This window comes from Eriocheir sinensis, unplaced genomic scaffold (genome assembly GCF_024679095.1).
Source record: "Eriocheir sinensis breed Jianghai 21 unplaced genomic scaffold, ASM2467909v1 Scaffold305, whole genome shotgun sequence".
Taxonomy (NCBI): Eukaryota; Metazoa; Arthropoda; class Malacostraca; order Decapoda; family Varunidae; genus Eriocheir; species Eriocheir sinensis.
In genome coordinates this window covers 202,322-229,685 of record NW_026111616.1, presented here as the reverse complement: position 1 = coordinate 229,685, position 27,364 = coordinate 202,322, and the positions used below count along the sequence as shown (strand labels likewise).

At 44.3% G+C, this 27,364-nt stretch overlaps 1 protein-coding gene across 1 annotated transcript; it reads right to left on the bottom strand.

The window, feature by feature from the left end:
• LOC126991609 (uncharacterized) lies at positions 1-27,107 on the bottom strand. Its single transcript, XM_050850309.1, has 4 exons — positions 27,046-27,107; positions 26,716-26,813; positions 25,741-26,118; positions 1-458 (listed from the first exon to the last, which is right to left on the bottom strand). Exons 1-4 carry the CDS (start codon positions 27,105-27,107, stop codon positions 190-192), a joined length of 807 nt encoding a protein of 268 aa, XP_050706266.1. The 3' UTR covers positions 1-189.
• Positions 27,108-27,364: the final 257 nt, after the last annotated feature.

Below are 27,364 nucleotides of genomic sequence, written 5' to 3'. Positions count from 1 at the left end.
ACTGCTCCCCACGACTACTATCTCTTGCTGCTCACTCACTGGTGGGTGCTGTCATGGATGCGGGGAATTGTTCGTACAGACTGTTCCCCACGACTACTGTCTCTTGCTGTTCACTCACTGGTGGGTGCTGTCATGGATGCGGGGAAGGGTTCGTACAGACTGTTCCCCACGACTACTGTATCTTGCTGCTCACTCACTGGTGGGTGCTGTCAGTGAGCCGGGTAGGAGTTCGTAAAGACTGTTCTCCACGACTACCGTCCCTTGCTGTTCCCTGGCGGCGGGGGTCACGGGGCCGGGGAAGCGTTCGTACAGACTGTTCTCCACGACTACCGTCCCTTGCTGTTCCCTGGCGGCGGGGGTCACGGGGCCGGGGAAGGGTTCGTACAGACTGTTCTCCATGATGTGCACTGAACCTATCTCCGGTGAGGCTGGAGAGGACTGTGGACGATACAGGATCTCTGAAGAGGTTTAGATTAGAATTAGCATTATTATTATTATGATTATCATTATTATTATTATTATTATTATTATTAGTAGTAGTAGTAGTAGTAGTAGTAGTAGTAGTAGTAGTAGTAGTAGTAGTAGTGGTTCGTAGTCAGTAGTTGTATATATATGTAGGTACAATACGAGCAACAGTAAGAAGAGGGATAAATGACCCGTGAAGTGCAATTCCTGAATGACAAACATGTATGATCAACACATTAGTTTTGTACACGTGCTTCTTCCAGGTGATTAGGACACACACACGGCCTTTGTTTGTTGATGTTAGCGTGGCCTGCGTTAAGATGGCGGCGGCAATTACTTGGGACGGGAAGACAGGAAACGATTTCTTTTTCTCTCTCTCTCTCTCTCTCTCTCTCTCTCTCTCTCTCTCTCTCTCTCTCTCTCTCTCTCTCTCTCTCCTTCTTTTTTATTTTATTTAAACTGACGAATCTATTGTACACAACATATTTGTATTTTGCCGACGACACTTAATGCGATCGCTCGAGTAGCATATGTTTCACTGTGCACTTTTCAGGGCTTAAAATGTCACTTTTTCTTGTGCATTATTTCAAAAGCCCTTTACACTTGTTCACTGTGTATTTAGCATCACTAGTGGTGTGGGGCATGTTCTTCGCCACCTGTGAGCAGCCGCTTTTACCTGCTGGGTGGACATTTCCCTCACTGTTGGCCCTGCTGCAGTGAATGTGTTCCACAGGTGGGACACCCTGGAGGTGAAGGTCCGCTGGTGCTGGCTGGCGCGTGACCTCGGCACCCCGACCTGCTCGTGGTTGGAGAGTACCGTTCTCGTATCTCTCACAGCCTCTCGCGGGGGGAACCTCAGTCTCCCCAGGTGTGGTACTCCTTGTACCTGGGCCTTGTGGAACACCACCAACGCAGCGACGTCCCGGCGGTGCTCCAGAGTGTCTAGATGTATAATATCCTGAGGGGGCGGCTGGGGGTTGTTTTCCTGTAACAGTCGCTGCACCCGTCGCTCCACCTTGTCCAGTCTCTGCAGGTGTGTGGCAGCGTTGGACATCCAGGTCAGAGCCCCGTACTTCAAGTAGGATCTTACCTGGGCCTTGTAGAGGAGTATAACTAATCGCTTGTCGAGGAAATTAGTCACTCTACGAAGGGCAGAGACACGTAGGGAGGCTTGGTGGGCGACGTGTTTCAGGTGGCGGTCGAAGCTCAGCTCTCGGTCCAAGTCCACTCCGAGGATCCTGACGTAATCCTGGAGCGGGAGGGTGACGGAGCCAAACATCACCCTTCCTTCGACAGCTTGTGTAGCTGCCGGGGACCGAGAGATCACCATCGCCTGAGTCTTCTCAGGAGCAAAGTTCACCTGCCAGCGCTCCCCCCACTCCCGTATCAAGCGTAGTTGCTGGTTGACCTCACCAACCGCTTGCTGGCTTTCTTGGCGAGGGTAGGAGAGGGAGAGCGTGCAGTCGTCAGCGTATGCAGAGACTGCTGGCAGACTCCTGAGAAGGTCGTCGATGTACAGATTCCAGAGGACAGGTCCCAGCACAGATCCCTGAGGGACTGAGGCACCCACTGGGAGGTCCTTGGACTGTTGGCCGCCGACGACGACGTGGAGGCTTCTTCCTTGAAGGTAGTCGCTCATCAGCATCAGTAGGTGTCCTTGGATGCCTTTGGCACGAAGCTTCTCCAGCAAGCCCGCGTGCCACACCCGGTCAAAAGCACCCGCGATGTCGAGAGCGACGATAATGGTATCCAGGCCGGTGTCTAGTGAGTCCTGCCAATCCCTGGAGAGGAGCAGCAGGAGGTCTGAAGTGGAGCTGCCAGATCTGTACCCAAACTGCTGGTCAGTGATGAGGGCGTTGTTCTCGAGGTGGCGGGTGATGGCCTCCACCACTATTCTCTCGAAGATTTTTCCAACTACAGACAGGAGGGAGATAGGCCTGTAGTTGGCAGGTTCAGATCTGGCCCGCTTTTTGTGAACCGGCACCACGCGAGCCTCCTTCCATATAGAGGGCCCCATATACACAGGCCCCGAACACCTCCGAGAGGGGTCCTGCCAGCTCACTGGAGCAGTGACGCAGCACATGTGGGCTAACGTTGTCAGGACCAGTGGCCTTCCTGACGTCCACCGTTCTTAGAAGGCGCTCCACTTGCTCCTGGTGTACCGCAACCTCTGTCAGGGTCTGGTTGCATTCCTGGGGCAGTTGTGGTGGAGGTCTGGTGGGGTTGGCGACGGACATCTTGGCAGAGAAGAGTCAGCCAGGAGCTCTGCCTTCTCCCTGCTGCTGGTGGCTGTGGTGCCGTCCTGCTTGGTGAGGGGAGGGATTGTTTCTTGGTGGCTGCTGCCTTGCTTTTCCTTAACAAGGGTCCACCAGGTCTTGCTGCCCACCCCAGGCCCGTACAGCTTGGCGGAGGTCTCTTTCCCACCTCCGTTTCGCCCATTTACTGGTGGCCACCATATTTTTTTGCACGCTGCTCGATGCAGGGCTTTGTTGCGGCGGGTTGGGCTCCTTTTGTAGCGGAGCCACGCAGAATATTTTCTTTCTGCAGCAAGGCGGCAGCGGTAACCAAGCCAGGGCTGATCGGTGGGCTTGGAGGTGTACTGGCGGTGTGGAATGTGCTCTCGTTGGAGAGCTTTGAGCCGTTCAGTAAAGGCCTTCGCCATGGGCTCTGCTCGCCCAGACAGAAGGGTGTGCCAGTCTGTCTGCTGCAGGCTGCAGGCCAGTCAGCTCTGTCCCACAGCCAGATAGTGTGGGAAGTGGCCTCATCCCGCGCCACGCCCACGTCTGCTCGGGTTAGGATGGCGTGGTGGTCAGAGCTGCCAACCGGCCCAAGCTGTTGGCACGTGACCCTGCCCTCTCCCAGGTCCGAGATAACGGGGTCCAGCGTCCCGCCTCGCTCATGGGTCGGGAAGGTGACATGATCTGTCAGACCCTGCACCGTCAGGAGATTCTCGTAGGCGGCTCCCTCCATATGCTGGTTTAAGTCGCCCACGATTAGGACGTGCCTGCAGCGTCCCCCCCCCCCCTCCCCCCCCCCCCTCTCTCTCTCTCTCTCTCTCTCTCTCTCTCTCTCTCTCTCTCTCTCTCTCTCTCTCTCTCTCTCTCTCTCTCTCTCTCTCTCTCTCTCTCTCTCTCTCTCTCTCTCTCTCGCTAGGAATATGGCAAAGAAGGTGAAGCCAGCAGTGAAAACCCTAACAACTCTGAACACTCCAAGGACTGTCTTACCATAGATCACATTAATGGCCATAGCTGGGCGTTATCGCGATAAGTTATCGCGATACTTTATCGCTGATAACAAAATCGGATTATCGACCATCCGCTACTTATTTAAATATATATCGGTATCTTCGTTACTTTTGTAACCAAACTAGCGATAATCGCTACTTTTTTTCCGCCTCTCAGAAAAAAACGTTGTCTCCCTACTGCGAATGCGTGGCCCGGTGTTGTATGAAAAAACTTCGGGGTATGAAATATCTCCGGTGATGAGATTTCATACTTAGATCATGAAAATTAAAACACTAGGTTATTTTTTTATGCTACTCAAAAATCAATATATCATTGAGAAAAATCATTTAACTTTGCCCCAAAAATGATTATTCACTGCCTCAAATTTGATATTCCATATTCGTTTGTGACCATGCCATGATACTGAAGGCACCTGGTGTTGTGTTATTTGGTGTCTCATAGTCAAGAGCTGGCGATTTTGTTTACAAACACTGGTCTCTCGTGACCTGCGCATGCTCAGACCAGTAAGCGTAGCCCTGTACAGTCTCACAATGCTTTTTTAACACATTAAGAGTTGCTGGAAAGCTGAATCAAACATACAGTACCACCATCCTCGCTGTTTTTAAAACGATGTACACTCTGTACACATAAATACAACTCGTACAGAGTGTCGTTCTAGAAACAGCGAGGATGGTGGTATTGTTACTATATGTCTGATTCAGCCTTCCAGCAACTCTTAATTACGGTTTAAAATCTTTATGAGACTGTACAGGTCTACGCTTGCTGGTCTGAGCATGCACCGTTCACGAGAGACCAGAGTTTGTAAACAATTTTTGACGGTGGGGACGCCAAATAACACAACACCGGTTCAGGCATTTCTAGTACTACCGTCCATATGTACGTGTCAACGTGTGGTTTTAAGGTTTTGTAAGTTTCCTAAAATACAGATAATGAAAATTTGAATTCATCAATGTTGTTCTATCTGAAATATCAATATAGTATCGTTTTCGCCTATCGGACTTATCATTAGCTAGTATCGGAATTGTGGATTTATATCGGGTATCGGTTATCGGTTATCGCCTATATTTGTGTCTCTAGTTAACGAATATCGGTTATCGCCGTTAAGGTTTTTCATTATCAATTATCGGTTATCGGGAATAAGGTTTTCTGTTATCGTGCCCAGCTATGTTAATGGCCAATCCCTACTCGCAAACTTTGATGAAATAAAAATGTTAATGAGTGACAGAAATACAGACATTCTTTGCGTCAGCGAAACATGGCTCTCCCCTTACATTCCCGACACATACATCAACATTCCCAATTATAAAGTGTTCAGGTGCGACGGCGGCCGAGGTGCAGGTGTCTGTCTCTATGTTAGTGATACCCTTGCTTCTGAAATAATAGACACTAAAATAACTAAACAAACAGGGACTGAAGACATATGGGTCCGAGTGCAGTGCAGGAAATTACCATCTGTCATAGTAGGATGTATTTACAGGCACCCAAAGGCTCTCGCTAATTCATATGATCATATAACTGAAACTATACGATCTATTATGCTTCATAAAAAAACATTCTTAATACAAGGCTATCTAAATGACGACCTTCTCTCGCCTACCAGCAAACTCTCAGGCTTATTAAAGAATAATAAACTAGCACAACTAATAAGCAAACCCACACGACTAACCCCAACCACTGCTACACTACTGGATGTAATAATAACCAATAACTCTGACCTCATATTACACAGTGACGTAATCCCTAACCCTATCGCTGATCACGAGCTTATCACAGCCACAGTCAATATGAAAAAGCCAAAACGAATACCAGTTATAAAAACATTCAGAGACTTAAAGTTATATGATAAAGATAAATTCTGCGAAAGCCTGCTAAACAGCGTCACCGAACAGAATCAAATATTAAACACGGATAATGTTAATGACCAAGTGAGCATACTAACTTCAGTGTTCACCAGATGCTTAGACAACCTTGCTCCAATGGTAACACGTGAAATAAAACGACCCCCTGCTCCCTGGATCAACAATGAAATTAATGAATGTATAAATCTCAGAAATACAACACAACGTAACCTCAAAACAACAGAAAAGATAAAATACTACAAGATAGGTACAGATACCTGAAGAAACGCGTAAAAACCCTAATTAATATATCCAAAAATAATTACTATCAGTCCCAACTCAAAGATTGCAAAGGTAATACGTCTGCCACTTGGAAAGTTGTAAAAGAATTAGTTCCCAATAAAAAGAACAGCTCAAACAATCAAATACCTGGCAGCTCAGAAACTTTGTGTGAAGATTTTAATACTTTTTTTGCTAACGTGGGAAAAAACACATACGAAAAGACACAATCTACGCTATTAAACATACAAAACAGTCCCCCAGTGGAAAATGCCATACACGACAGACACCTCGCAGACCACACACGAAGAAAACGGCACACTTTCGCCCCACACCCACAGACACTGACACACTCATCTTAACGATAAAGAGCTTGCACGAAACAAAATCATTTGGATCCGATGGTATTCCTCTTCGTTTCCTTAAGGACTCTCTCTTCATTACCGCTTATTACTTGACTCAAATAATAAACACTTCTATTGTTACCGGCATCTTTCCTACACAGTGGAAAAACGCTGTAGTTACCCCCCTCTATAAAGCTGGCGACGTGAGTAATGCCGGTAATTATCGCCCAATATCCCTATTACCTATCTTCTCTAAAGTTATAGAAAAAATAGTTGCAAACCAATTAACTAAATACCTTGAAAATAACAAACACTTGTCCGACACTCAGCATGACTTTCGCCCCCACCAGCACTGCACTCACGGCCGTCACCGATAAACTATACGACAATATGGACACCAAACAATTATCGTTGCTTACACTTTGTGACCTATCAAAAGCATTTGATAGTGTTAGCCATAAGATTCTCCTCCACAAACTCTCAAATGTTAAAGTAGACACATTTTGGTTCCAAGACTACTTATCGAACAGAACACAGACAGTACGCCTACAAAACCATTTCTCCACAAAGGCAAACCTACAATATGGCGTTCCACAAGGCTCCATTTTAGGGCCTATATTATTTACACTCTATGTAAACGACATGCATGAAAACTTCGACGACTGCACACTGATACAATATGCAGACGACACACAATTTCTCCATAGTGGGCCACTGAAGGATATAAATCTACTAGTGAAAAAAGTTGAAACCACCCTAAGCAAAGCCATGGTGTACTTTAATAAAAATGGTCTAATGTTAAACACCCAGAAAACCCAATGTATATTTATAGGAAGCAGACAACTAATATCAAGAATACCTGATAACACAACCATTCTCTTCCATGATAGTAAGATCGAACCCTCAAACAATGTAAAGAATTTAGGATTGTATATAGACCAATATTTAGTGTTTGATCACCATATAACCGAAATCAGTAAGAAAATCCTAGGAACACTTATGTATGCAAATAGAATAAAACAATGTTTTGATAAACCCACAAGGCAGCTTATGGCAGTCACTAGTATTAAGTATACTAAACTATTGTAATACTATATGGGGGACAACTAACAATACGCTGCTAACTAAAGTACAGAAACTACAGAACTTCGCTGCCAAAATCGTAGAAGGGAAGGCCCAGAAATATGATCATGTAACTCCGATAATTAAGGAACTCAATTGGCTCAATGTTTCACAACAAATAACTTTTGACACAGCAGTGAATATATATAAACATCTACACGGTCAATACCCTGAGTATCTAATGCCTCTCCCCTCTGTAAACAGCATCACCAACAGCACAACACGCCAGCAGGGTAATCTGTATGTACCAAGAACACACACAGACACAGGAGCCAGACAACTTTATCTACACGGGCCTAAACTTTGGAACTCCCTGCCAGCACATATAAGCACTGCCCACACCTTGCATAAATTCAAATATATTCTGAAAGAGTTCTTACTTAATCGAAACTGAAACAACTGATGAATAACTAATTATCTCATTGCAATAACCTATGTACTTTTTATGTATTTGGATGTAAGAATAACCACTTCTGGTGGAAATAAACTTATTATTATTATTATTATTATTATTATTATTATTATTATTATTATTATTATTATTATTATTATTATTATTATTATTATTATTATCCTCTCTTCTCTCTCTCTCTCTCTCTCTCTCTCTCTCTCTCTCTCTCTCTCTCTCTCTCTCTCTCTCTCTCTGTCAGTCAGCGCCCTGCCCTCACTCCGAGATGTCAAACCGCATGCGCTCCTGCTCCTGCTTCCGTGACCTCGCTCGCTTGCGATTCCACCTCGTGTGCCGTACTGCACTGTACTTGAGATCTTGCTGTGCTGCGTGCCGTGTGCTATTTCGCGTTGTGCTGCGTACTGCTTATTGTCAACCGAGTTTGCTGCCTGCAGAGGTGTGCTGTTTGCTGTGCGACCACGTGCTTCGCTGGACAGGATTAAGTGTTGCCCTTATTTTTACTACCTCTCTCTGCCTGTATCTACCCTCTCGCCGTAGCGCCCTGTAAAACATATATACACATATACACAAAACACAGTGTTACACTAATTCCGCCAAATTCATTATATATTCCAGATTCCACTCCTACGCCACTCCCTACACAGGTGTGGAGAGTGGGCTGACCTAACTCGACCCGAGTATTCCCCCGAGACACACTAATCCTCTTAGTTTCTTCCTCACCTGCGTGTCTCTCCCTCTCGTCCCTCCCGTTTCGCTCCTTCTTCTCTTCTCTCGCCCCCCCCCCTCTCTCGCCTCCGCTCTCCATTGCCCCCCCTCTCTCTCTCTCTCTCTCTCTCTCTCTCTCTCTCTCTCTCTCTCTCTCTCTCTCTCTCTCTCTCTCTCTCTCTCTCTCTCTCTCTCTCTCTCTCTCTCTCTCTCTCTCTCTCTCTCTCTCTCTCTCTCTCTCTCTCTCTCTCTCTCTCTCGCAACAAACCCGTAACCGTGATCCCGCAAGTACCACCACCTCTATTACTAAGCCTCTAGATAACTTAAAATCCTTAGTTTCAATGCGTAGCCTAAGAAACAAATTTGATGAACTGAGATGTCTTGCTTTAACAGAAAATTTTGACATAATTGCTATAACTGAAACATTTATCGACACCACAAATATTGATTTAAGTTCCGAATACAACATAGATGGCTACAGACTCTTCAACAAAGATCGTGTAAACCGTAGAGGCGGTGGCGTCGCCCTTTATGTCAAAAGCTATTTGCAACCCACTGACAAAACACTGGAAACAGTAACGTTGAACATTTGTGCGTGCGAGTAAACATTGCAAAAGTCAACTTAAATATATCTGTCACCTACAGACCTCCCGGGCAATCACTGATGACGACCTTGAAATGTACAGCGTCTTAAGGCAGTCACTTAATAACAGCGACTCACTGATATTAGGAGACTTTAACCTCCCCATATCGACTGGGCGACACTGTCAGGTACAGAAGGCGAGTCACATAGAATGATCGAATTTCTAGAAAATTATCTAAGCCAAATGGTTTCTGAGCCAACTCGACAAAATAATATACTCGACCTTGTTATAACGACCCAAGATAACCTTGTCAGTAGTGTCACGGTAGGAGAACACCTCGGTTCTTGCGATCATAAATTAGTGCGCGTCGACATTAAAGCTCAATCATCAGTGACTGAAAATAAAGTGAAGGTGCCCAATTTCAAAAGAGCTAACTTCGTAGAAATCCGACAAAAACTAACAGAAATACAACTATCAGATGACGGCAACGTAGAGGAAGCCTGGCTAAGCCTTAAAAATCACTTACTCACTCAGCAGAACACATTCGTCCCCTTGTGCGAGAAGCGAATTAACACTAATAAAAGCCCACCGTGGTTTAATAGTGAAATTAAACAATCAGTCAATGAGAGAAAATTGTTTTACAGGTTAAAGAAAGAACAAAGCACGCCCGAAAACATTAGACTTTATAATGATGCCAGGCGACGAGTAAAAAGACTAGTAGGTCAGGCAAAGCGTAGATACGAAGAAAATATTGCAGCCAACTGTAAAATAATCGAAATCTTTCTTCAGTTACATAAACAACAGAAAGGCGATCAAAAGTGGTATTGGACCTTTAACAAACAGCGACGGTGCACTAGTGACTGACAGCCAACACATTGCAAACCTCTTAAACAATTACTTTTCCTCGGTGTTTAATACTAACAGTCTTCCTCTCGCTACCACCAACACCAGTACTATTGTAAATCTCGAGCATGCATTGCCTAATTTTGAAATAACAACCGATGAAGTCCTTAAAGCTCTCCATTCACTTAAAACAAATAAAAGTCCTGGACCTGACAAAGTATATCCAACTCTACTGAAAGAAACAAAGAGCGAAATACTCTCCTCCCTCACAAACGTATTCAATATGTCCTTGCGACAAGGCATCGTCCTTCAGATTGGAAAAAGGCTAACGTGACACCGATTTTCAAGAAAGGAGACAAAAAGTACCAGGTAATTACAGGCCCATTAGTCTAACTTCGGTTGTAGGTAAGCTACTTGAGGCATAATTATTGACAAAATTGTGAAATACCTTGAAAGCCACTCAATGATAGGGTACACACAACAAGCCTGCCGAAACAAAACATCATGCCTATCAAAACTAATAACCATTTATAACTACCTCTTCACTGTATATGACCTAACCAAATCACTGGACGTAGTCTATCTTGATTTCAGAAAGCGTTTGATAAAGTCCCGCATCATAAATTACTTTACAAATTAAAGCAAATAGGTATTGACGGTCAAGTAAACCAATGGATCGCGAATTGGTTGAGCAACAGACAACAAAGAGTAGTGATTGACGGATTTAACTCAGATTGGGCGCCTGTCACTAGTGGCGTCCCTCAGGGCTCGGTCCTTGGCCCAGTGCTCTTCATTATTTACATCAACGACGTGGATGTTGGACTCAATAACCGCATTAGTAAATTTGCAGACGACACAAAGATTGGCAACTCGGTTCTCACTGACGAAGACAGGCAAAGCCTCCAAGTGGATTTGCACAAAATTTCAGCTTGGTCGGATAGATGGGAGATGCCCTTTAACGTAGACAAGTGCCAGGTCCTTCAAGTTGGAACGAGGAATAAGAAGTTCGAATACGAAATGCGCGGCGTTAAACTCAAAGCGTTCACTGCGTCAAAGACTTGGTGGTCAAAATCGCGTCAAACCTCAAATTCTCACAGCAATGCATCGATGCAGCAAATAAAGCGAACAGAATGTTGGGCTTCATTAAAAGAAACTTTGTATTCAAGAATAAAGATGTAATACTCCCGCTCTACAACAGTTTAGTCAGACCCCACTTGGAATATGCGGTACAGTTTTGGTCTCCCCACCATGCAAAGGATATTGCTAAATTAGAAGGTGTTCAGCGTCGGGCAACGAAAATGATCCTCCTTGCGCAACAAATCCTACGAAGAAAGGCTTTCTACCCTTAACATGTTCTCTCTTGAGAAACGTCGCCTCCGAGGAAAACTGATCGAATGTTTTAAAATACTTAATGGTTTCACGAATGTAGACAGATCAACATTGTTTATGATCGATGACACTTTGCGCACGAGGAACAATGGCGTAAAACTCAGATGTAGACAAGTAAATTCAGACTGCAAATTTTTCTTCACCAACGTTGTAGTGCGAGAATGGAATAAGCTTCCACCGTCAGTGGTCCAGTGTAACACGATTGACTCCTTCAAAAATAAGCTCGACCGTCACTTCCTTCAACTTAATATCAACTAGAGTAGAAATGCAACGTTTTGGAGTCTTCTGATTAATGTAAAATCACTTAGGTTTAAGGACAGACCACCAAGTCTGGACCATGGGGTCTGTGTGGTCTGATTTTCTATGTAAATCTATGTAAACTCTCTCTCTCTCATTCTCGCTTATTCACGCGCGCGTCCCTCTGCCCTACGAAAAAGAAAAAGAAAAGCAAACAAATAGATAAACACTACTCACTTGCTCTCCTCCTAACCAAGATGGCGCTTAAGAAATGCTCGACTTGCACAGGAAACTTCTCTGGCCATTTCTTCACAGGACGATCGACCGTCTGCAAGATCTGCCAGTTGACACAGCAGATGGAAACGAGACTCCTTCAATAGGACGAAAGGCTGACGGCTGGCGAGAAGATCACCAAACTAACAAGTACTGTTAAAACCTTGCAGGAGTTTATCCAGGCCAACATCGTCGCCCCTGCTGCAAGTAACGCCTCATCACCCTCCGCACCTGCACTCGATGCCCAGCCACCTTCCGAAGAAGACACGTCACAGGGGACCGGTAGAGCTGACGCTGAATGCTTCACCCCCGTGAGAGGAGGAGCCAGACCCGCCCCTAGAGCCATTTATCCTACTCATTGCTACAACAGATTTGCCATACTGGAGGAGGAGGACGAGGAACAGAGCACCTTCTTGGTCGGGGACTCTATGATTCGCCATCAGGTGGTCGAATTCTGTGGCAGAGTCCCCCGTCGTAGGCGTAACTACTGTTGTCCTGGAGCTGGTGTTGACGACATCACAGCTGCCCTGGACGAGGTCTCCGCTGAGGCCTCTAATGACTCACTCTTTGTTCTCCACACAGGTACAAACGACGTCACCACGACCCGGTCTGAGGAACTGCTGGACAAGTACCGTAGGCTCATCCAGCAGTATAAGTCTAAATCCCCAAATATTTTGATTTCAGGAATTCTACCACGGACGTGGGATGAGGGAGACTTCTACAGTAAGGCCTTCAGCCTCAACAACCGCCTACAGACTCTCTGCGGAGAGCTTGACGTCGAGTTCTTTAACGCCTGGAACCATTTCTACGGCCAGAGTAAACTTTTCCAAAGGGACGGCATACAGCTGTCCCCCATCGGGGCAGCCAGATTCGGAAGGCTCCTCAATGACGCCGTACGTAACGCCCGAACAACAAAAAACGACTTTCAGCCACGTCCTTACATTCCGCCCGTGTAAATAGACACCATACACCGCAAGAAACTCGTAACATTGAACCCTCCAGTACCACCACCTCTATTACCAAGCCTCAAGATAACCTAAGAGTCCTTAGTTTCAATACGCGTAGCCGAAGAAACAAGTTTGATGAACTGCGATGTCTTGCTCTGACAGAAAACTTTGACGTAATTGCTATAACCGAAACATTTATCGACACCACAAATATTGATTTAGGTTCCGAATACAACATAGATGGCTACAGACTCTTCAACAAGGATCGTGTAAACCGTAGAGGTGGTGGTGTCGCCCTTTTTGTCAAAAGCTATTTGCAACCCACTGACAAAACACCAAGAAACAGTAACGTTGAACGTTTGTGCGTGCGAGTAAACACTGCAAAAGTCAATTGAAATATATCTGTCACTTACAGGCCTCCGGGGCAATCACTCGATGCCGATCTTGAAATGTACAGCGTCTTAAGGCAGTCACTTAATAACAGCGACTCACTGATATTAGGAGACTTTAACCTCCCCCATATCGACTGGGCGACACTGTCGGGTACAGAAGGTGAGTCCCATAGAATGATCGAATTTTTAGAGGAAAATTATCTAAGCCAAATGGTTTCTGAACCAACTCGACAAAATAACATACTTGACCTTGTTATAACGACCCAAGATAACCTAGTCAGTAATGTCACGGTAGGAGAACACCTCGGTTAGTGCGATCATAAACTAGTGCGCGTTGACATTAGAGCTCAAACATCGGTGACTGAAAATAAAGTAAAGGTGCCCAATTTCAAAAGAGCCAACTTCGTAGAAATCCGACGAAAACTAATAGATATGCAACTATCAGATGACGGCAATGTAGAGGACGCCTGGCTAAGCTTTAAAAATCACCTACTCACTCAGCAGGACACATTTGTCCCCTTGTGCGAGAAGCGAATTAACACTAATAAAAGCCCACCTTGGTTTAATAGCGAAATTAAACACTCAGTCAAGGAGAGAAAATTGTTTTACAGGTTAAAGAAAGAACAAAGCACGCCCGAAAACATTAGACCTTACAATGATGCCAGGCAACGAGTAAACAGATTAGTGCGTCAGGCAAAGCGTAGATATGAAGAAAATATTGCAGCCAACTGTAAAAATAATCCGAAATCCTTCTTCAGTTACATAAACAACAGAAAGGCGATCAGAAGTGGAATTGGACCCTTAACAAACAGCGACGGTGCATTAGTGACTGACAGCCAACACGTTACAAACCTATTAAGCAATTACTTTTCCTCGGTGTTTAATACTAACAGTCCTCCCACCACTACCACCAACACCAGTACTAATGTAAATCTCGAGCATGCATTGCCTAATTTTGAAATAAAACCCGACGAAGTCCTTAAAGCCCTCAAATCACTTAAAACAAATAAAAGTCCTGGACCTGACAAAGTATATCCTATACTGCTTAAAGAAACAAAGAGCGAAATACTCTCCTCCCTCACTACCGTATTCAATATGTCCTTGCGACAAGGCATCGTCCCTTCAGATTGGAAAAAGGCTAACGTGACACCGATTTTTAAGAAAGGAGACAAAAAAGTACCAGGTAATTACAGGCCCATTAGTCTAACTTCGGTTGTAGGTAAGCTACTTGAGGGCATAATTAGAGACAAAATTGTGAGTTACCTTGAAAGCCACTCATTAATTGGGGACTCACAACATGGCTTCCGAAACAAAAGATCCTGCCTATCAAACCTATTAACCTTTTATAACGACCTCTTCACTGTTTATGACGTAACCAAATCAGTGGACGTAGTCTATCTTGATTTCCAGAAAGCGTTTGATAAAGTCCCGCATCATAAATTACTTTACAAATTAAAGCAAATAGGTATTGACGGTCAAGTAAACCAATGGATCGCGAATTGGTTGAGCAACAGACAACAAAGAGTAGTGATTGACGGATTTAACTCAGAGTGGGCGCCGGTCACTAGTGGCGTCCCTCAGGGCTCGGTTCTTGGCCCAGTGCTCTTCATTATTTACATCAACGACGTGGATATTGGACTCAATAACCGCATTAGTAAATTTGCAGACGACACAAAGATTGGTAACTCGGTTTTCACTGACGAAGACAGGCAAAGCCTCCAAGAGGATTTGCACACAATTTCAGCTTGGTCGGATAGATGGGAGATGCCCTTTAACGTAGACAAGTGCCAGGTCCTTCAAGTTGGAACGAGGAATAAGAAGTTCGATTACGAAATGCGCGGCGTTAAACTCAAAAGCGTTCAATGCGTCAAGGACTTGGGGGTCAAAATCGCGTCAAACCTCAAATTCTCACAGCAATGCATCGATGCAGCAAATAAAGCGAACAGAATGTTGGGCTTCATTAAAAGAAACTTTTTATTCAAGAATAAAGATGTAATACTCCCGCTCTACAATAGTTTAGTCAGACCCCACTTAGAATATGCGGTACAGTTTTGGTCTCCCCACCATGCAAAGGATATTGCTAAATTAGGAGGTGTTCAGCGTCGGGCAACGAAAATGATCCCTTCCTTGCGCAACAAATCCTACGAAGAAAGGCTTTCTACCCTCAACATGTTCTCTCTTGAGAAACGTCGCCTCCGAGGAAAACTGATCGAATGTTTTAAAATACTTAATGGTTTCACGAATGTAGACAGATCAACATTGTTTATGATCGATGACACTTTGCGCACGAGGAACAATGGCGTAAAACTCAGATGTAAACAAGTAAACTCAGACTGCACCAAATTTTTCTTCACCAACGTTGTAGTGCGAGAATGGAATAAGCTCCCACCATCAGTGGTCCAGTGTAACACGATTGACTCCTTCAAAAATAAGCTCGACCGTCACTTCCTTCAACTTAATATCAACTAGAGTAGAAATGCAACGTTTTGGAGCCTTCTGATTAATGTAAAATCACTTAGGTTTAAGGACAGACCACCAAGTCTGGACCAAGGGGTCTGTGTGGTCTGATTTTCTATGTAATTCTATGTAATTCTCTCTCTCTCTCTCTCTCTCTATCTATCTCTCGATCTATATATATATATATATATATATATATATATATATATATATATATATATATATATATATATATATATATATATATATATATATATATATATATATATATATATATATGTAAACGACCTTTGGCGCTATTTCTCGAACTGCCAAATAATCCAGTATGCTGACGACACCCAGTTTATCCACAGTGGTTACATAGATGATCTTAACAACATGATACGTAAAGGAGAAGAAACTGTTAAACTTGCAAAACAATACTTTAATAAGATTGGTCTACTGTTAAATGCACAAAAGACGCAGTGCATGTTCATTGGAACAAGGCGGCTCCTCTCACAGATTCCTCCCGACACTCACATGCAGGTGGACGGGAACGTTATCACTCCCAGCTCATCTCTTAAGAACCTGGGCGTTTACTTTGACAGCCACTTATTGTTTGATGCACATATCTCCGAGATGAGCAAAAAAGTATACGCAACAATTATGCACGTTAATAGAATAAGGGAACACTTTAATAAAACAACAAGAATTTCTGTCATTCAATCATTAGTCATGAGTATAATTAATTATGGGATCAGTATCTGGGGAGCTACTAATGCTTCTCAAATACATCGCGTGCAAAAACTACAAAATTTTGCAGCAAAGGTAGCACTTGGAGGAGCTCCCAGGAGTGAACAAGCTACTCCATTTATCAGAGAACTTGGCTGGCTCAGAATAAAACAGAAACATACTTTTGAAATCGGAGTAATTATCTACAAACTCATTAATAAAAAAGTTCCTAATTGGGCGTTCCCACTGCCAACAGCGGGCGAGAGGCACAACCACAATGTCAGCACGAGGCAATCTGAACAGCTCTAGATTACCATGTGCAGCACTAACTTGGGCACCAAGTCCCTCCAAGTTGCCGGACCCACACTATGGAACAGCTTTCCTAACAACGTGAAAAATACTTCCTGCCTTAACACTTTTAAAACACGTCTGAAGATACATCTTTTCAACAAACAATTTGAATTGTGAATATAACATGACATGTTCCACTGTTTTAGATCAATCGACTTTTTTACACTTTCACTCCGACTGCCTCACCATTTTATGTTATATTGTCTGACTACATCTTACTCATACTCTGATCATAACACTTTAAAGTATACTTTAACCTTTTATGATGATAACGTTTTAGCTTTTTATGTTTAATACTTTTTATCTTATAACTCACGAATGTTGTTTAACTCAATTTTAATATAGGTGTTTTCTTTTGTGTATTAACTTCATATTAATGTTCTCGTAAGCGTAAGTCTCATGTAAAAGAATAACCATTGTAACAATTTTTTTTTTTTTTTTTTTTTTTACGTTGATTGCCTATTGCGCCGGTAGGCATCTTCCCGGTGGGGCCTGATGGTCGGCCCAAGGCTTCTTCCAGGTGGGGCCTGATGGTCGGCCCAGCCCGTTCTGGCGCAGGCGAGTGTTTATAGTGGCGCCATCTTGCATTGGCTCATGCTGCCCCCCGGAACTCGTTCTTGATTCGCTTGGACGGCTTCCTCTAGAGTCCGGGTTGATGGGTGGTCTTCAGGACAGCATGTGGGTAGTTTTAAGCCACTCGGCGGTGACTGAAAAATCCGAGTGGTAGCGTGGGGATTCGAACCCGCGTCGTCCATCACGCGGTGAATGTGGGCCCAGTACGCTACCACCTACGCCACCGCCTACCCAGTGGAAATAAAGTTCTTCTTCTTATTATTATTGTTCTCTCTCGAACAAACATACGACTAGAAACTCAACATTCACGGATTTATACCACCACCAACAACAACAACAACCACAACAACACCAACAACAATTATTCTAACACTCATCAACATAGGAAAGTGGGCTGCTTCAACTGTGGAGAGTTCAACCAAAGGCGATCCACTTGTAGGCTCGACCATAAACTAAAATGTGAAGTGTGTCATGTGCTTGGACATAAGGGTCAATTATGCAGCTACTACAGTGGATAGGAAAAAAGGCAACGAAGATTCAGCCGAAGTGTGTGCCTCGAAAAAGGATCATCTTACTATCGAACATGTAAACGCGCAATCCATGCAGTCTAATTTTGAAGAAATTAAGCTTCTTGTATCTGCCAGAAATATCGATATTTTGTGTGTGTCTGAGACATGGCTACTCACTGAAACTCCAAATGCATCTGTTACCATTCCCGGCTACAAAATATTTAGATGTGATCACGGACGTGGTGGTGGCGTGTGTATATTCGTGAGAAGCTTGTTGAAAACTAATGTTATTGACCTACCATTTCCGAAACAGCCAGGAGTTGAAGACGTATGGGTGAGTGTACAGTGCCATATGTTACCAGCTATCATCATTGGGTGTGTTTACAGACACCCTAAGGCTCCCGTTGTTTCGTTCGAGTATTTACAAGATTTAGGCAATTATGTTTGAGCAAGAAAGGTTTTTATGTTTTAGGTGATTTTAATGACGATTTACTTTTAAAAGGAAATAGACTGAGTGGTATCATTAGGAACAATAAGCTCTCACAATTGATTGACGAACCTACTCGAGTGACGCCCACATCTGCAACACTGCTAGACTTGGTGGTTACTAATAACACGAGTCTTGTCCTTACTAAAAATGTCGTGCCTCAGGTTATTGCGGACCACGACGTAATCAGCATCAAAGTCAATATCAATAAACCGACGTGCAAACCTTTAACGAGAACTTTCCGTCACCTCGGGGGCTACAGCAAGGATATTTTATGTAATCTACTTATGTCGGAATCTCTTAACTTTTAATAAAATAATGGAAACAGATGACGGGGATCTACAGACAAATATCTTTAATAATACTTTTATTCAATGTTTAGATAAATGTGATCCAGTTGTTACCAAAGAAATAAGTAGACCTTTTGCTCCCTGGTTCAACGATGACTTGCGGCAGGCCATAAAGAAAAGGGATGATACTCGAAGCAAACTGAAGAGACAGACATAACACTGACCTGCAGCACCAGTACACTGACGAGAAGAAAATTGTAAAGGATTGTCTTACTTCATCCAAAAAGGAATGCTATAAGAACAAACTAAGTGACTGCAGGGGCGATTCCTCCGCCACCTGGAAAGTTATCAAGGAGATAGTTCCCAGTCATAGAAGTAGCTCAAAGACTTACGAGTTTGAAACCCACGATAGTGTTATCGATAAAGTAGAAGAATTTAACAATTTTTTCGCAAACATAGGAAAGAACACTTATGACACAACACAACAGACTTTATCAAAGAACGACATACTTCCTATGGACCGAATGACTTCAGAATGTAACGAGACTGTTGCAAAATTCAGACCAAAACCATTAGACACAAACACACTGATATTAATAATCAAAGGTCTGAAGGAAACGCGTGCTGTGGGTTCTGATGGCATATCGCTTCAGTTTATCAAGGATGTCCTATGCATTATTGCCTTCTATTTAACTTGTATTATCAATACTTTATTAGTTACCGGTGTATTCCCTCAAGCCTGGAAGCATGCACTTGTCATCCCTGTGTTCAAAACTGGCGATCCTAACAATGTTAATAATTACCGTCCCATTTCCCTTTTACCAATAATATCAAAGATTTTAGAGAAAATTGTATCAAACCAGCTTTTATCTTTTTTAGAAACCAATAATTTCTTTTTAAATGCCAGCACGGATTCCGTCCTAAATTGTCGACCGAGTCTGCTCTCACGGTGGTAACGGACGCTATCTACAATAATATGGACAACAAGAAAATATCGCTGCTAACGTTATGCGATCTGTCTAAAGCTTTCGACAGTGTAAGCCACAGTATCCTCCTGAGCAAGTGTGCCAAGCTCAACATCGAACCCCATTGGCTCAGCAGTTACCTTCATAACAGAACTCAGTCTGTCAAACTCAAAACTGTAATATCTACAAAAATTACCGTTAGTTATGGCGTCCCTCAAGGTTCCACTCTAGGACCAATTTTATTTAATATATACGTCAATGACATGGCTAACTATATAACAGAGTGCACAATAGTCCAGTATGCTGATGACACACAATTTCTACATTATGACACTTTAGAAAATTTAAATACTATTATCAACGCAGCAGAAGCAACACTCGATAAAGCTAAAGAATATTTTCTCAGGAAAGGTCTGCTCGTCAATCCAAGTAAAACACAATGTATCTTCATCGGCAACAGGCAATTGCTGCCCCACATTCCTGAGGACACTGTTGTCCGATTTGATGGCACCGGCATTCGTCCCAGCACTCATGTTAAAAACTTGGGCCTGTACATGGACCGCTACATGACCTTCGATATACACATTAACGAGCTGGCTGAGAGAGTGATGGGGACACTAATATACATTGGTCGAGTAAGCATGAATTTTGACAAAAGCACGAGGAAAACTGTAGTTCAAGCACTTGTGCTCAGCCTGATAAACTATTGTAATAGGATCTGGGGAACCACCAACACTACGCTTATACACAAAGTACAGAAACTTCAAAATTTTGCAGCCGAGTGTCTATTGGTGGCATGAAAAAATATGACCACGTCTCCCCAGCCTTCAGAGAACTAAAATGGCTCAAAGTAAAACAAAAACATTTTCTAGACATCACTACAGCCATGTACAAATCCCTGAACAAAATGACCCCTGCTTGGCTTTTGTCATTTCCCACCGTCCACAGTACAACAAGCAGCGTAACAAGGCAGAGAAATAATCTGGTAGAGCCCAGGACAAAGACAAACTCTGGCGCCAGGGTCTTCTTAGTAAACGACCCTAAAGTGTGGAATTCCCTCCCAGCCCACGTCACTATTGCCAGTACGCTTCCTTGTTTTAAAAGAAGTCACCAAACATATTCTAGATGCCCCCGATGGATAACTATTCTAGATGCCCCCGACGGATAACTAATGCTGATCCTCCTCCTCAAAGCTTTATCCCCTAGTATCACTAGGGGAAACGGGGCCCGTTAAGAGTGCAAAAATGCTCCCTCCCTGCGCGGGGGAGCACGGGCTAAGCCTATTGGCGGCCCGTAGCAGGATGCCGACAGACCGACTCTATCGGCGATCGAAATCTAGCCGACCGAGTCGGTCTGTCGACGAGGACTGGCGTATCTCTGACTAATGCTGATATTTGAATATGTTTTTAGTATGTTGACGAAACTACTGCCAATGCTTCACTACTTCTGTTATACTAAAGTCACTTTTTATGTATGGTTTCCAGCTCACTTTTTATACGCTTTTTACGTCTGCTTTATTTTATTTTGTTTCATTTATTTTTTATCCAAGTTTAGATTTTATTGGTATGTTTTACACTCACATTTTGTCTTTTATTTTTCATCAAATTCTAGATTTTATTGGCATGTCTTACATTCACTTTCTATGTATGTTTTATTATTATTTTTTTATCTAAGGTTAGGTCTTACAGGCATCCCTTGCAATAACTTTTTATGTATGTTTTATTTTTATCAAAGGTTAGGTCTCGTATGCATCTTCTACATTTTTTTTTTTTTGGTAGTTTTATTTTACTAAATGTGGTGATTCTATAGTTTAAGTTATCTGTATTTGTTGGGGTTTTAGTGCTTGTTCGTTTTAGTGTTTCATATGTATCGTTCGGGATAGGTGATTCGTATGTAATATGAATCGTATTACATGGTTTCGAAACTAACGTATCTAGTTTCTTCGTCGATGAAGCCAGTGCACTCGGGCTGCAGGTACTGTACGCACCTAGGGTTTTCTTGCCGAGTAAAGCCTAGAGAAAAGGGCTTTTGAGGTGGTTTACTTATTCCCTCACGACAATTTACTCGGCAAGAATCCATGAAGCAAGCTGGAGATGGAGAGACTTCTGAAACCTGAACGCTTCGAGGGTGCACAAGACACAACGCCTGCTCAGTGGAACCACTGGCTCTGCACCTTCAGTAACTTCATTCAGTCTATATCTCCTGCACCTGACAAGTTGAAGCTGCTCGTCAACTACATCTCTCCAGAAGCATACACCCACATCACCGACTGCCCATCATACGAGGAGGCCATCAAAGCTTTGAAAACTGTGTACGTGAAGCCCAAGAATATCATCTTCGCCCGGCATCAATTGGCTACTCGCAGGCAGCAACTGGCCGAGTCCATCGACACCTTCCTCCTGTCTCTGAAGCAGCTGTCTAAAGACTGTGACTACAAAGACGTGACTGCTGACACCTACACTCAGGAAGCCATCAGAGATGCCTTCATCACTGGTCTCGCCTCTCCTACCATCCGTCAATGTCTATTGGAGAGAGAAACTATGTCCCTGAATGAGGCCGTACAACTTGCTCGAAGCCTCGACACTGCTCAAAGCAACGCTGAAGGATACTCTTCACCTGTCACTCCAGGGAACGTGTCGGCTGCTCCAGCTCTTACCTCGGAGGCCTCTGTTAACACCACAGACACCGTAGCTGCTGCCTCCCAGTCTCAATCCTGTTTCTTCTGCGGTGGAAAGCGGCATCCTCGGTCTCGCTGCCTTGCTCGTGCTTCAGTGTGCCGTAAGTGTGGGAAGACGGGCCATTACGCCAGCGCCTGCAGGTCTGGCGACCCTGGACGATCGAGAAGACCTTACACCGCAGCCGCTGCTACTATGGAACCTCCTGGCTCTACCTCCCCGGTCCCTTCCTGTGGACACTGCGCCCTGCCACCAACTACTGCCGCCACTCCAGTATTAGCGTCTGTTACTACGCCGCGGAGCTCTACAATTCCTGTGAGTGTCAATGAACTGCAAGTGAACTCCCTTATTGACAGTGGAAGTACTATTAGTTTCATCCATCCACAAGTTGTGAAAAACTTAAATATTCCTGTGTACCCTTCAAAGACTGATGTCACCCTTGCTTCTTCCCAAGTTTCTACTACCGGAGGACATTGCTTTGTCAACCTGAAAGTTAACGAGAGTCTCTATCCTCAATTCAAGTTGTCAGTTCTTCCCCAGTTGTGTTATAAAGTAATCTTGGGCAGAGACTTCATGGAAAAACACCAGGCTGTGGAATTCACCTTGGATGGCTCTTTACCTAAACTAACTATATGTAACGTAGCACCAATGTGTATTGATCCTCCATCCCTCTTCCCTAACCTGTCCCCTAATACAATGCCAGTCGCCACGTGTTCTCGTAAGTTCTCGAGGTCGGATGAAGAGTTTATTCATGAAGTACAGTCTTTGTTACAAGAAGGTGTTGTAGAGAAGAGTCAGTCCCCTTGGAGAGCTCAAGTGCTAGTAACAAGCGATGAGAGAGAAAAGCGGCGCATGGTTGTTGATTAATTTCGTACCATAAACCGTTTTACGTCATTGGACGCTTACCCAATGCCTCTTATTCATGATTTAATTCACAAGATGGCTAAGTACAAAATATTCAGCAAACTTGATCTGAAAAATGCTTACTATCAAGTTCCCTTACGAGAAACGGAGAAACAGTACACTGCTTTTGAGGCTGACTGACAGTTACTTCAATTTACCAGAGTTCCTTTCGGTCTGACAAACTCCGTTGCTGTTTTTCAGAGAATCATGGACTCTATCATAGCTGACAACAAATTGCAAGCCACCTATGCTTATATTGATGATGATGTTGTATGCGGCGTAAGCAAGGAGGAACATGACCGGAACCTTCAGCGTTTCAAGGAGGTAGCCTCAAAGTACAACTTGACTTTGAACTTGAAGTGTCACTACGGCTTAATCTCCGATAATTCTCTGCGCCCTGATCCAGATCGTATCAGACCCCTGATAGAAATGCCAGTTCCTAATGATTCACCCTCTCTAAAACGAGCGCTTGGCCTCTTCTCATACTATTCCATCTGGATACCTAACTATTCTAAGCGCATACAGCCTCTTCTGCTGTGCCAGAGTTTTCCACTCGGCTCTGAAGCTATTAAATGTTTCGAATCGCTAAAGAGACATCTGTAAGGCTTCAGTAGCTGCCTATGATGAAGCTTTGCCACTCCAGATCGAGACTGACGCATCCTCTGTCTCCATAGCAGCCACTCTTTCCCAGCTTGGTCGGCCAGTAGCTTTCTTCTCCAGAACCCTGACCGGCTCTGCAAGACTTCAGCCTGCTGTGGAGAGAGAAGCCACTGCTATCATTGAAGCCACACGTAAGTAGACTTTTTTTTTTGGGCCGCAAATTCACTATTGTCACTGACCAACAAGCTGTATCCTTCATGTTTGACTCACGGCATTCCTCCAAAATTAAGAATGACAAAATATTAAGATGGCGTCTCGAGCTCTCTGAATACTTGTATGACATTAAGTACCGACCAGGTCCTCAAAACATCCCTTGCGACACACTGCCTCGTGCATGCCCAGTTAATACTAACCCAGGCTCAGTCTCTCTCGAACAAGTACACGTGTCTGTGTCATCCTGGCGTCACAAGACTTTATCATTTTGTAAAAGTTAAGAATCTGGCTTTTTCTCTAGATGATGTAAGGAGGGTTTGATCTCAATGCAGTATTTGTTCAGAATTGAAACCTAGATTCTTTAAACCTCCAGTTAAGAACCTGATCCATGCAACGCAACCCTTTGACCGAATCTCTATTGATTTCGCTGGACCGGAACCTTCTACTACAAAGAATAAATACCTCCTGGTAATGATAGACGAATACTCTAGATTCCCATTTGTGTTCCCATGCCCAGATATGTCTGCTCAAACTGTTAAAGCTTGCTTCCTTAAACTGTTCTCTATGTTCGGTTGTCCATCCTCATTTCATTCGGTCAGAGGACACGAGACATGAACACAGTTCATGTCTCGTGAAGTCGCAGATTTTCTGTTGAGCCACGGTGTCATGACACACTCCACTCCCTACCACCCCCAAGGTAACGGACAATGTGAAAGAGAGATTGGTACTATTTGGAAAACTACGTTTAGCACTCAGATCCTCCAAACTCCCCGAGTCTCAGTGGGAACTAGTTCTGGACAGAGTACTTCATTCCATTCGGTCCCTCCTTTGTACTGCCACCAATCAAACCCTTCATGAAAGGTTATTTTCTTTCCCTAGGAGATCATTTAGTGGTTACTCCTTACCTTCCTGGCTTGCCACACCTGGACCTGTCCTGCTGCGGAAGTTTGTTCGTAATTACAAATCGGATCCGTTAGTGGAAGAAGTTGATCTCGAGAGTGCTACACCACACTACGCTCACATTCGCCATCCGGATGGGAGAAGGTCTACCGTCTCCACGAGGGACCTGGCTCCAACCCCTAAGGAACAGACAACCATGCAAGAGAACATCAATGGGACAACACCCACTGAAGAGATTTCTGCTCCAGAACCGACTTCTACCGATGACAGCGATGGAGGGGCAGCCACTCCTGACGCTTGTTACCCAGCCTCCGATGACACTAGACTTCCGGACACAAGAAAAAGCGACTCACCCGAAACTTCCGAGGAAAGACCTGAACCACTAAAGACGTTCAACAAGAGTCAGGAAAGCTCCGGATAGACTAGGCGTGTGATATGTACGTAGTTATTTGTAAGAGGGGGAGAATGTGGTGATTCTATAGTTTAAGTTGTCTGTATTTGTTGGGGTTTTAGTGCTTGTTCGTTTTAGTGTTTCATATGTATCGTTCGGGATAGGTGATTCGTATGTAATATGAATCGTATTATATGGTTTCGAAACTAACGTATCTAGTTTCTTCGTCGATGAAGCCAGTGCACTCGGGCTGCAGGTACTGTACGCACCTAGGGTTTTCTTGCCGAGTAAAGCCTAGAGAAAAGGGCTTTTGAGGTGGTTTACTTATTCCCTCACGACACTAAGTTTACCCCTATGGACATTTTCTACAATCTTTGCTATACATATTCTAATCCTATCAAAGACTATGTTTTATATAGGCAATATTTTACTTTTTATAGGTATTTTGACGTTATGAGGAATCCCTTATTTAAACAATTCTCTTCATTCATGTTCTAAGATATGCTATTCAAGATGTTCTGTATTATAATAAAGATGACTTGTAGACATATGTCTATTTCATTGATGTGTAATAACCAATACCCTGTGGAAATAAACGAATTTGAATTTGAATTTGAAATTTGAACTCTCTCTCAGTACTCACCCTGCCCCTCTCCCTGTCCACGCCGCCGCCTCCGGTAGGTCACACACACCACAATGGCCAGGATCACCGCCACCACCACCGCTATCGGCACCGCTATCACCACTGTCGAAGAGGAGAGAGACAGAGTGACCTTTCCTTGTGGCGGCGAAGGTGTGGACGTGGTGTGGCTGTGGTTGTCAGGGTGGAGGAAGAGCTTGTAAGAGGAACACCTGGAGGGGCTGTGGTGGCATAGGTTGTGGAGGGTGTTGTGGTGGTAGTGCCTGGAGGTGTTAGTGTTGTGGTGGTGGTGGTGGTGGTAGTGGTGTAGTGGTGGTAGTACCTTGAGGTGCTGTTGTGGTGATGGTGGTGATGATGGTAGTGGTGTTGATGTGTTAGTATCTTGAGGTGTTGTTGTGGTGTTGGTGATTGTGGTGGTGATGGTGATGATGATGGTAGTACCTGGATGTACTGTTGTTGTGGTAGTGGTGGTGGTGGTGGTGGTGGTGGTGGTGATAGGACGCGGCGGATCCGTGCAGGTGGGTGGGTTCTTCAGGTTCGTAAATTGTGTTGGACCGTGACATCTGCCGCCCGTTTCTTCGGCTGTGCTTGTCCAGCTGGAAGAGCCGTGAGCCACAATACTAAGGCTATAAATGACATTGTTCCATGTTGTTTGCCTCGTGCATCTTCCTCTGTATCCTTCAATGGTTAGGGTGAAATGCAGAACTCGGTTCCATAGATTCGGTGCTTCCACATCCACCTTCAGTTTGATCCACTTGTTGTCGCTGTAACACTTGTCAAGGCCAAACCAAGCTACGTGACGGACTGGTGCAGAGACAAATGTTTCTGTCACTACAAGACTAACTCCCTTGAAGTCATCTTCCGGCTTCACGTACACTGTTGTCGACTCACTATATCTTCCTAATTCTTTTCTTCTCTCGAAACAAATTGTCTCCTTCCCTCCTTCACTGACGGCCACCACTTCATGAAGATCCTCACAGTCCCTGGTGCCGTGGGCGCCTCCAAGACGCAGCAGGAGCACCGCCGCCACAGCCACACGCCCCGCCATCACCCCAAGACACGCCAGGCATGTTTGTCTCCGGGTGTGAGGGTGAGGGAGCAGGATGGGCGCCGGATATACTTCCCCTGATAATATAATGCAAAGACATAATACACACACACACACACACACACACACACACACACACACACATGGCATTTATATATTGACCTTAGCGTGTCCTGTGTTTTGAAGATGGATACTTGTGATATGCGTATGTATTTCTCTCTCTCTCTGTGGAGGAAGTATAAAGACACTCAAAGACTCGCCCTTCTGTTCCCTCGTCTGGTGTGTCGTCGGTCCTCTTCGTCGCGCGCAGCCACGTCCTCATCTTCTGGGAGGGGATGAACCTGCGTTCTTTGGCCCTTGTAATTCGGAACTGACGCGTGTAAGGCATCACTGAGTCTCATCAATAGCAAGATTGAAGCGCTGATAGCCGCTGTTTTAGGAGAAGGTTATGTTCGGATACTAACGAGTAGTAGCGACCCCAACCTGACCTACCTATAACTACTGAGTATTTTAGCCCTGTAGGATGACAGGGTGAGGTCAGCCCCGCCCCCGCCCACCCATGTCCCAGGCCTTCTCTCT